The sequence below is a fragment of the Macrotis lagotis genome, chromosome 3, assembly GCF_037893015.1.
Source record: "Macrotis lagotis isolate mMagLag1 chromosome 3, bilby.v1.9.chrom.fasta, whole genome shotgun sequence".
In the NCBI taxonomy this organism is placed as follows: Eukaryota; Metazoa; Chordata; class Mammalia; order Peramelemorphia; family Peramelidae; genus Macrotis; species Macrotis lagotis.
The window spans coordinates 19,262,236-19,273,254 of NC_133660.1; the positions used below are offsets into that span (position 1 = coordinate 19,262,236).

At 45.3% G+C, this 11,019-nt stretch overlaps 1 protein-coding gene across 11 annotated transcripts in view; it reads left to right on the forward strand.

The window, feature by feature from the left end:
• Positions 1 to 11,019, forward strand: part of UBXN8 (UBX domain protein 8) — a 33,047-nt gene that overhangs the window by 15,334 nt on the left and 6,694 nt on the right. For all 11 annotated transcript variants that reach the window (XM_074228259.1, XM_074228260.1, XM_074228261.1 and 8 more), the window contains 3 exons: positions 8,420 to 8,557; positions 8,844 to 8,885; positions 10,664 to 10,738. In XM_074228259.1, coding sequence (XP_074084360.1) covers positions 8,420 to 8,557; positions 8,844 to 8,885; positions 10,664 to 10,738 — 255 coding nt within the window. The remainder of the gene's footprint in view (positions 1 to 8,419; positions 8,558 to 8,843; positions 8,886 to 10,663; positions 10,739 to 11,019) is intronic.

Here is an 11,019-nt window from a genome sequence, read left to right on the forward strand (position 1 = left end):
ATGCATACTTGTGAAAGGTCAGGGACCCTAGGTCAACTCTCAGCTCAGGTGTCTTTCAGGTTGAGTTAGTAGTGATTGGTTGGAGTTAATTCTTTTATCTTTCCCTTTTTCTTCCACATTCTTACATATAGGCTTGTGTCTTTTAACCCAATCAATAGCCCAGAGACCCCTGCCTTTGGTTTTATTTTTTTGTGATTTATTTATTTTCACATTACTACAGTAATCTTGTTGTGAAGGCATACATAAACCCCACTCCCCTCAAAAGACAGGGAAACCTCAAGAGAAATAAAGTGAGAGGGAAAAAAAGCATACTTCAGTCTGTGTTCAGATATCATCAGCTCTGTCTCTGGGATAGATTGCATTCTTTCTCAGAAGTTCATCAAAGAAGTTGCTTTAATAATTTTTTTCCTGCAATTCCCTCAGTTCTATTTTATTCTCTCTCTCCTTTCACCTTCTCCCTCTTAAGAAGTGTGTGTTGGATCTAACTCCCTTCTCCCATGATCTTCCTTCTCTTGTCACCTACTCCCCCTTTTCCCTCTTCCTGTTCCCTTTCTCTCATCCTCTTCCTTTCCTTTTTCCTCTAAGTTAAGACAAATTTTTTTAATATTTATTTATTCTCATTTTGTACAAATAATTTTTTTATACATTAATAAAATACTTGTGTAAGAGTAAACAAAATACCCCCTCTCCCCCAAAAAATATAGACTCGCTTGAGCAATAAAGTAAAGGGAAGAGAAAAAAATTAAAATTAAAAAAAATAATAGTAATAATTGTAGGTATGGCCAGGTGGCTCAGTGGATGGAGCACCAGCCCTGGAGCCAGGAGCACCCAAGCCCAAATCCAGCCCCATACACCCAACAATCACCTAGCCATGTGACATGCAAGCCACCCCAGACCCACTGCCCTGAAAAAGCCAAAAAAAAAAAAAAGAAACAAAATAAAAAAAAACACTAATAATAGTAGGGGCAGCTGGGTGGTAGACAGAGCATTGGCCCTTGAGCCAGGAGCACCCGGGTCCAAATCCAACCTCAGACACCCAATGATCACCCCGCTATGCAGTCCCAGGCAGGCCACCCAGCCCCATTTGCCCTGCACCCCCCCAAAAAAAATAATAATAAAAATTGTGCTTCAGCCTGTGTTCCAGCACCACCAACTCTGTCACAGGTGGATCATATCCTTTAGGATAACTCCATCACAAAAGTTACTTCCGTATTTTTCCACCATTGCTATTGCTGATCGCAACTCCCTCCTTTGGTATTTCTCCACTACCATGTACTATATTTTCTCTCTCCTTTCACTCTGACTCTGCTGTAGGGTAGCTGAGTGGCACAGCAAACAGATCCCTGGCCATGGAGCCAAGAGGCCCTGAGACCCCATACCACCCCTTAGGCCCAGCATCCACCTGGCCCTATGGTCCTGGACAGGCCATCCAATCCCAGCCCCTTGCAAGAGGTAAAAAAGAAAATGTGTTATATCTGACCACTCTCCCCTCATGGTCCATCCTCTCCTCCATTATTCACATTCCCACCCCTTCCCCCTGTTCCCTCCACTCTCTCCTTCTTACTCCAGATGCCTATACCCCATTGAGTATATATGTTGTTTCCTCTCCTAGCCACCTCTGATGAGAGCAAAGATTCCCTCATCCCCCTTTGCCTTCCCCCTTCCATATCATTGCAATAGCTCATTGTAATGAAGAAAAATCTTATTATATTATATCTTGGCCTATTCCCCCTCTCCTTTTTCTTTCTCCCATTACATTTCCCTTTTTTCTATTGACTCCATTTTTACACCATATTTTATCTTCAAATTCAGCTTTCTCCTGTGCTTCATCTATAAAAGTTCCTTCTACCTTCTCTGTTAATTGAGAAGGTTCATATGACTATTATCAGTGTCCTTTTTCTATACAGGAGTACATGCAGTTCATCATCATTAAGTCCCTCATATTTTCCCCTTCTCCTCCACTCTCTATGCTTCACATGAGTCCTGTATTTGAAGATCAAACCTTCTGTTCAGCTCTGGCCATTCCAAAAGGAACATTTGAAATTTCCCTGGTTCATTGAAAGTCCATCTTTTTCCCTGGAAGAGGACATTCAGTTTTGCTGGGTAGTTGATTCTCGGTTGCATTCTAAACTCTTTTGCCTTCCAGTATATTATATTCCAAGCCCTACGAGCTTTTTTTTTTTAGTTGTTTTTTTTTGAAAGGCAAATGGGGTTAAGTGGCTTGCCCAAGGCCACACAGCTAGGCAATTATTAAGTGTCTGAGACCGGATTTGAACCCAGGTACTCCTGACTCCAAGGCCAGTGCTTTATCCACTACGCCACCTAGCCACCCCTCCTACGAGCTTTTAATGTAGTTGCTGCTAAGTCCTGTGTGATCCTGATTTCAGCTCCATGGTATTTGAATTGTGTCCTTCTGGCTGCTTGTAATATTTTCCTCTTTTACTTGGGAGTTCTGGAACTTGGCTATAATATTCCTGGGGGTTGTTTTTTTGGGGTCTCTTTCTCGGTGGAGATCAGTGGATTCTCTCCATTTCTCTCCATTCTCTCCATTCTTCTCCATTCTCTCAATTTCTGTTTTGCTTTCTGCTTCTAGGATATCAGGGCAATTTTCCTGTAATAATTCTTTGAAAGTGATGTCAAGGCTCTTTTCCTGATCATGACTTTCAGGTATTCCAATAATTTTTAAATTATCTTTTCTAAATCTGTTTTCCATATCAGTTGTTTTTCAGCAATCTCCCTGAGTTCTATTCTTTGTCTGAAGGATTTCTTTTCCTCAGAGAGCTTTCTTATTTCTTTTGCCATCTGGCCAATTCTGCTTTTTAAAGCATTCTCCTCAATACCTTTTTTTTTTTTTAGGTTTTTGCAAGGCAAATGGGGTTAAGTGGCTTGCCCAAGGCCACACAGCTAGGTAATTATTAAGTGTCTGAGGCAGGATTTGTACTCAGGTACTCCTCACTCCAGGGCTGGTGCTCTATCCACTGCGCCACCTAGCCGCCCCTCCTCAATAACTTTTTGAACTGTTTTATCCATTTGACCTAAGCTGGTTTTTAGCATGCTATTTTCTTCAGCATTTTTTTTGGATTTCCTTGACTAAGCTGCTGACTTCATTTTCATGTTTTTCCTGCATCTCTCTCCTTTCTTTTCCCAGTTTTTCTTCCAACTCCCTCATATGATCTTCAAAGTCTTTTTTGAGCTCTATCATAGCCTGAGCCCAATTTCTGTTTTTCTTAGAGTCTTTAGCTGCAGGAGCTTGTGCTTCCTCATCTTCAGACTGAATATTTTGATCTTTCTTGGGCTCATTTGTAAAATATTTCTCAATAGTCTTCCTTTTGTTTCTCTGCTTGCTCATTTTCCCAGCCTGGGCCTGGTTTTGGGGTGCTTCCTGAGCTTTTGGGACACTCCCACAAGGGTCTCAGTGTGTGAGGCTCTTGTACTCCCTCCTGGTCTGTGAATGACCATAAGCGCCCCCCTCTGCCACGGGGCTGAGGTGGGGCGGGCCCTGCTTTTCTATGGGGGGCCTTGACTGCGATCAGGATCTGAATGTGGTCAGAACCCCAGCATCCTGTTCCAGGGACAGAGGACAGAGCTCAGTAGTCTCTCTCCACTCCCTCCCTAGGCTCAGTGTGCTCATGCCCTAGGGACTCCTGCTTACTGGCTGTAAGACAGATTTCTAAACCCTACTGAGTGTGTTTGTTGTTTCCTTCCTGAGCCACTTCCAATGAGAATGAAAACTCACTCAATCCACCTCACCTCCCCCCCCTTCCCCTCCATTGAAAAAGCTTTTTCTTGCCTCTTTTACCTGAAATACCTGAAATATCTTAGTCCATTGTACCTCTCCTATCCCTTTATCCCAATACATTCCTTTTCTGTCCATTGACTCCATCTTTATATTATACTTTCGTATTCAGCTCCCTCCTGTGCCTTGTCTATATATGCTCCTTCTAACTGCTCTAATAAATGAGAAAGTTCATGGGTTATCAGTATCTTCTTCCCATGCAGGAATACAAGTGGTTCTTCATCATTAAGGTCCCCATAATCAGTCCTCTAGTCTGCCCACTCTATGCTTTGCCTGAGTCCTATACCTGGAGATCAGATTTTCTGTTCAGCTCTGGGTTGTTTCAACAAGAAAGTCTGAAAGTCCCCTATTTCCCTGAAAGAGGATGTTTAGTTTTGCTGGGTACTTGATTCTTGGTTGTAATCCAAGCTCTTTTGCTTTCCAGAAAGTTATATTCTAAGCCCTATGAGACTTTAAATAAAAGCTGCTAAATCCTGTATTATCCTGATTGTAACTCTGATATTTCAATTCCTTCTTTCTGAGTACTTGTAATATTTTCTCCTTGATTTGGGAGTTCTGGAATTTGACTATAATATTCCTGGGAATTTTTTTTTGGAATCTCTTTCAGGAGGTGATCAGCGGATTCTTTCAATTTCTATTTTACCCTCTGCTTCTAGGATATCAGGGCAATTTTGCTGCATTATTTCTGGACAAATGAAGTCTAGGCTTTTTTTCTTTGCCATGACATTCAGATAACCTGATAAATTTTAAATTATCTCTCTTGGATCTGTTTATCCAATGAGATAGTTCACATTTTTCTCCTAGTTTTTCATTCTTTTGGTTTTGTTTTATTGTTTCTTGATTTCTCACAACATCATCAGCTTCCCTTGGTTCCATTCTACATTTGAAGGAATTATTTTCTTCAGAGAGCTTTTGTAACTCCTTTTTCATCTGGCCAATTCTGCTTTTTAAACCATTCTTCTCCTCTTGTCCTGCTTTTTCCATTTGACTTAAACTGGTTTTTCACATGTTATTTCTTTTCTTTTTTTTAATTTTTTTTTTTTTGCAAGGCAAATGGAGTTAAGTGGCTTGCCCAAGGCCACACAGCTAGGTAATTATTAAGTGTCTAAGACCAGATTTGAACCCAAGTACTCCTGACTCCAGGGCTGGTGCTTTATCCACTATACCACCTAGCTGCCCCCTCACATGTTATTTCTTCAGCATTGTTTTGGATCTCCTTCACCAAGCTGCTGGCTCAAGTTTTCATGATTTTTCTGCATTGCTCTCATTTCTCTTCCTAATTTTTCCTCTGCTTCCCCTACTTGCTTTTCCAAGGCTTTTTTTGAGTTCTTCATAGCCTGGGACCAATTTCTATTTTTTCTTGGAAGCTTTGGCTACAGAAGTTTGACTTTGTCATATTCTGAGAATATATTTTCATCCTCAATGGGATAAAGTAATTTTCTATGGCCAGATTCTTTTTCCTTTTCGGTGGTTTGCTCATTTCTCTAGCCTATGACTTGATTTTATTGTGCTTCCAAAGTTTTGGGGAATTTTTGGGACATCTCCCTCCATCTTAATTCCTCCTAGGTCTTATGAAAGGCTCTAACTTTTCTCTGAATGAACACAGCCATTCCCCTCTGCCCTGGGGCTGTAAGTGGGGTCCCTGCTCCTATAATAGGGGGCTCAAACTGAGCCCTGGATCCAAGTTTGGGCAAAGCAGCAGAATCCTGCCCCCAGGGATAGCAGAGACCTTTACAGCCCTTCCCTACCCCCATACCTTCTGTGGGATGATCACTCCAGAAGCAGCTGCTGGGTGTCTCTGCAGGTTCTTGGAGTGGGGCTGCCCTGTGGCTGGTGCTGCTCATGCTGTGTGGCAAAGTTCTCCCACTGACTCTCTGAGCCATCCTCAGTGATCCCTGGGCCAAGAGGTCTGGGAACCACTCTTGCTGCTAAGGACCAGGTGCCCCCAAAGACCCAGGTGCTCCCATGGGCTGTTCTGGAAGGCTGGAGCTGGTTTGCTCCAGTTCTTTGCAGCCTGGCAGCACTATGCCTCTTTCAAACCTTCTGGTGAAACAGTCTTTTCCCATGGATTTACCAAGTTGTCTTGGGCTGGAAAATTGTTTCACTCAGAGTTTCTGGGAATTCCTTCCTTAATGTCACCATCTTGGCTCTGCCGCCCCTGCCCCCGTAATATATTGTTCTGACAGATCCTAATAGGATCTTCTGGCATCCTGTGGAAGCCAAGGGCTCAGTGATACAGTGTTTTCTCATAGGTACAAGACTGTTTGGACCCAAAGACTCTAATAGTTTAATCTTGGTCTCTCTTTACCTAGTGACTGTTATTTGTATTCTTTGGGGGCTGAAATAATACTCAGTTGAGATTAAGGGAGGGAGTGAAGAGGTTCATTTCAGCATATCAGAAAACCATCAGGGATTAAAAAAGAATTAGTTTGCCAGTTCAAATATGATTCAGGGAATGACAGAAGGGGTTTCTTGTCTGTGATTCAAATTCCTGTTAAGAGGGGCGGCTAGGTGGCATAGTGGATAAAGCACCCGCCTTGGAGTCAGGAGTACCTGGATTCAAATCCTGTCTCAGACACTTAATAATTACCTAGCTGTGTGGCCTTGGGCAAGCCACTTAACCCCGTTTGCCTTGCAAAAAAAAAAAAATTCCTGTTAAGAAAGTGTACCCAAGATGAGAGAGGTCCTCACTGAGTTTTGACCTGTTAGAAATAAATATGTGTTAACCTTCCCAGAGCTTGTCTTGATTCAGGACAGATTGCCAGAGGTCTTGCCCTTAAGAAAGAGCAAAATGGAAGCAGGTTAACATTCACATTTATTGATATTTTTCTAAATTGAGAATTACACAGGCATGCATGGGGGGGGCAGGAGGGGGTTGGTCTAGCTAGAGAGCCAGACCTCTCAAAATGGAGGCCTATGCTGGGTAAAGCACAGTAAATAACTTTTACTATCAGAAAACTGGATCTGAAACTTCTCTTCTGGCTCATCCAATTCAAGGGACTCTGGAGGGAGAAGGGGTAGAATGCCAACATTCAAGTAGAAGGAATTTCTTATCAGTTGTCCTAAGGATTTTCAAAGAAATAGAAAGAGGTCTGGGCTCCTGACAGGATTAAGAAAGCCAACCTTTGTTCTATTTACAATTGAGGGAGTTTTCTCTAAACAGCCTTTTCAACTGCTAAACTGATCTGATTAAAGGTGACTTGATCCAGCTCTGCTCTTAAAGACCCAGAATCACTTTCCTCTTGACCTTTTTAGTTCTTGCTCTGGTTCCTTCTGAAATGACCTGTGTGATCTTGGAGGAGTCCAGAATTGGAGAATGAGAGGCTTGACTCCTCCCACACAACACGACAGGAGATCGGTCCCTTTAGTTGGCCTGCCTGGGTAGCAGTCAAATCACTTCCTTGATTGCTAAGGAAAAATGACTGTCAACATTTCAAAATCTATCATTCCTTTGGTCCAGGTGTAAGTGCAACCTGGCTATGCTTTACCTGCTGAGTCTTCGGCCTCAGTTTAATTTATACCGAATTCATAACATGATGGGCAGAAATTAAAGGCTGCTTTGAGCAGATAGGTTGGAGACAAGTATCTCAAAGCCAGACCCACCACCCTGTGAGCCCAGAATCTTAGGATGGGATCTTGAAGGCCCCAGCACCCATTTTCTGTATCTGGGAAAGGACTCCTTCCAGCAAGATCCTCAGCTAGCTGCTAGTCGATTGAGGGGTAGGGGGGACCTGGCACCCTAGAGTGTGTGTCCCTTTTCTTTTCTTTTTTTCTTTTTTAGATTTTTGCAAGGCAAACGGGTTTAAGTGGCTTGCCCAAGGCCACACAGCTAGGTAATTATTAATTGTCTGAGACCAGATTTGAAACCCAGGTACTACTGACTTCAGGGCCAGTGCTTTATCCACTGCGCCACCTAGCCACCCCTGTGTGTCCCTTTTCACTGGGCTCTAGCTTTACCCCAAGAGAGTGTTTAGACTAAAAAGCTTAGTGGGAGAGGCATCTATAAAAAAGGATTAACACTTAAATGAACTAGTAGTAGCCAGAAGGGAAGAAAGGAACCCATGCTTAATGAAATATTTTCTGGCTTTCTGCTCAGTCCTCAGAAAAACTAACCCTTGAGTTCTTGCTTTTAAAAGTGAATTTAGGGGAAGGCTAGGTGGTGCAAGGGATAGAGCACTTGCCCTGGAGTCAGGAGGGCCTGAGTTCAAATCCAGCCTTAATAATTACCTAGCTGTGTGGCCTTGGGCAGGCCACTTAATCTCATTTGCCTTGCAAAAATCTAAAAAAAAAAAAGTGAATTTAGGCAAGCAGTCTGAAGATAAACTGAGGAAATCCTAGTAATCCTTTTGTAGGGAGGTGACAGACTGACTTTAGGTCTGAAGGGCAGGGTGGGCTGCTGCCCTTGACTGGGCATCACCCTTAGCATCTCCTGGTTTCTAGCTTGGGAGGGATCCCAGGCACCCCTTTTTCTCCTTTACATTTCATATTGGAGTTCCTTGGATGGGATGACCAAGTGAGTGAATGCTTACAATAGTTCTGGGAACTGGGGACACAGGTAGAAAAGATGGATGGCAGAAACGGTGTAGAGGAGATCTCCTCACCAGGTTCTGTTTCTTTGCCTAGGGCCAAGAACCAAGGCTTGCCCAGGAAGATGGAGCACCTGGTGACTCCCCAAACAAAGAGGCCTCCAAGAGACGGAAACTGCCTGAGCCCATGACCTGCCGGTCAGCATCTGCTGAACAGCGGCCCAGAGTAAAGAAGGTAGCCCCCGGGCCAGCCCTGAACAGGAGACATGGAGCCCCCTGGTTTGGGGGAAGGTTTTTGAGCTTCAATGGAAATGCCCATGAAAATCTCCTAGGGGAAGAGACCTGGGGCAGTGCCTGGCCCTGCCCTTGTCCTTAGAGTCTTTGAGTTGAGGCCTGCCTTCTATTGCTGTGACAGTAGTGCAAGATAAATGATTTTGCCAAGATTTTGCTCCTGGCCAAGATGGAGGTTGGCTCCTCCATGGGCCGCTCCTTATAAACATCCTCCTTTCTTCCTTCCCTAGGTCCTTGTTTTACCTGAAGAGCCTCCCGAGACAGCTAAAGAAGTAAGCTTGACCCTTCCTTCTCTAAAGTGGATGTGGAGACAGGGTCCTTTAGGCCGGGGTCTTCAGATTTAGCAGTGTAATGTTTCTGCTGAACAGTGGACTTAGTGCATAAATGATAGGTACTAGTCTAGAAGTAGAAACCAAAGTGAGGGAGGAGAGACCGCTCGGATAATAGATCCTCAAAGCCAGTGGGGGGGGCCACTGGCAGACCCCGAATGAAGGGATTCACTCACTCATTCTTTCATCATAGCCAAGCACTCTGCTTTGTGCTGGGGATAGAGAGAGCAAGACAGCCCCTTGCCTCCGAGAGCTTATTTTTTTTCCCAAGAGCTAAACTGCCCTTTGTGGGTTTTTTTCATTTTATAAAGTTTTTAGAAGAGTTTTACAATTTTCCCCTTAAGTCTTGCTTCCCTCCCCCGACCCCCCAACAGAAGGCAGTCCGTTAGTCTTTACATTGTTTCCATGGTCTACAAGATCTTATTTCTAAAGAGGGGAATGGGAGCTAGAAAAGGAAGAAGGGGGTGTCCTGGAGAAAGAGGGGCTGGCCAGAGTGGAGGCAGCATGGTGAGCCACAGACTGCCTGAGTAGGACCGTGATGGAGTCAGACCTGAATTTTAGGAACATCAGTGAATGGAGGATGGACTGGGGGAGAGGGACTGGAGGCAGGCAGACCTAGTACCCCTGCAATGGCCCAGGTGGGGGCAGGGTCAGAGGAGAGTTGATGTCTTTGACAGGAGATAGTGCTAGGTAACATGGCCTGGGTGCCATATTGGGTGGGGGAGGAGGGAGGATGAGGATTTGGGAGGGTGGTGAACCCTCTCTAGCCACAGGGTTTGGGAGGGGGGAAGATATCATCAGGTCTATGATGCAGATGGTCCCTCACAACCCATCTTGCAAAACTGACCCTGTTCCAGTGAAGACAAAGAGCAGCTGCTGCCCTGCCCTGGGGCTTAGCTTCTGTCCCAGGGAGGAGGGATGCCACCAGAGCTGTGGAGTGGGGGCTCAGCTCAAGGTGTCCTTTTCCATGATATTTATCCATCTTTGCCCAGTTGAGGTGGAGACCTCTCCACATCTCCCATCCAGCCTGTCTCCACTCCCATAGCCCCCCTCAGATTCAGGCTTGGCCCATTGCAGCCACCTCCCAAAACTCCCACACACACACACACACACTTCTGGTGACAAATGTCATCTTTCTAAAGCAGCAGCCTGCCCCCTGGCACCCTCTGTCATTGTCTTGCACCATCACCTTCATCCCTGGGACAGCTAGTGCAGTATTGCTATAGAACAGGGCTCAAATGCTTCCCAGCATCCTTTAAGGGCAGGAGAGAGAGAAAAACTGAGCTGAATTGAGGGAGGAGCTCCCAGACCAATGTGGGTGGGGGGCAGACACAGGAGAGAAGATGCCTCTGGCCCCCAGCAGGAGGGGCAGGGAGGCCTGCTGGCTGGGGGACTTTGTATGTGAATCAGACAATGGGGTGCTGGGAAGGAGCATCCCTGGCTTCCCAAAGACCATACCAGATCAGGGCCTACCTGGTTCTCGTGGCCAGAAACTTCTGCCCTGGCTTGTGAGCTCCATCACTCACTGGACTGCTTCCTGCTGCTAGAGATGCCTCCCCCCCCCCCCCATCCACACCCCCATCCCCCAGCTTACATTTTCAGAAATACAATGTTCAGTGTGATTTGAGGACGGGAGGCTGGGAAAGAGAGCAGGACAAAGGGCCCCAAGGCTCATTTGGCTGGATGGAGAGAGAAGCTTGGCCCCCTTCTACTGGTTACAGGTGGTGGCGGTTGCTCTCCGCTGTCCTGATGGGCGCGTGTTCAGACGGAGGTTTTACAAGCTGTGTAGCTCTCAGGTGAGTTAAAGTGGGCTTTGGAGAGGGGGTGGTTTGGTCACAGTAGGGGAGAGCAGGTGAGGACAGACCCTCCCTACAGTTGGTTGCAGGTAGATTTCCACCTGGCCGAGCTCCACGCCTGCCCCACTAGGCGCTGCCCCCAGATGGTTACAAAGCACTTCATAGAGATTATTTTGTGAAATGAGCCAAGCAATATTGTTATTTGCATCTTAGACAAGGAAACTGAGTCACAGAGAAGTTCAACCACTTGTCTGTGTCTATTGCTAGTAATAGTTGGAGGT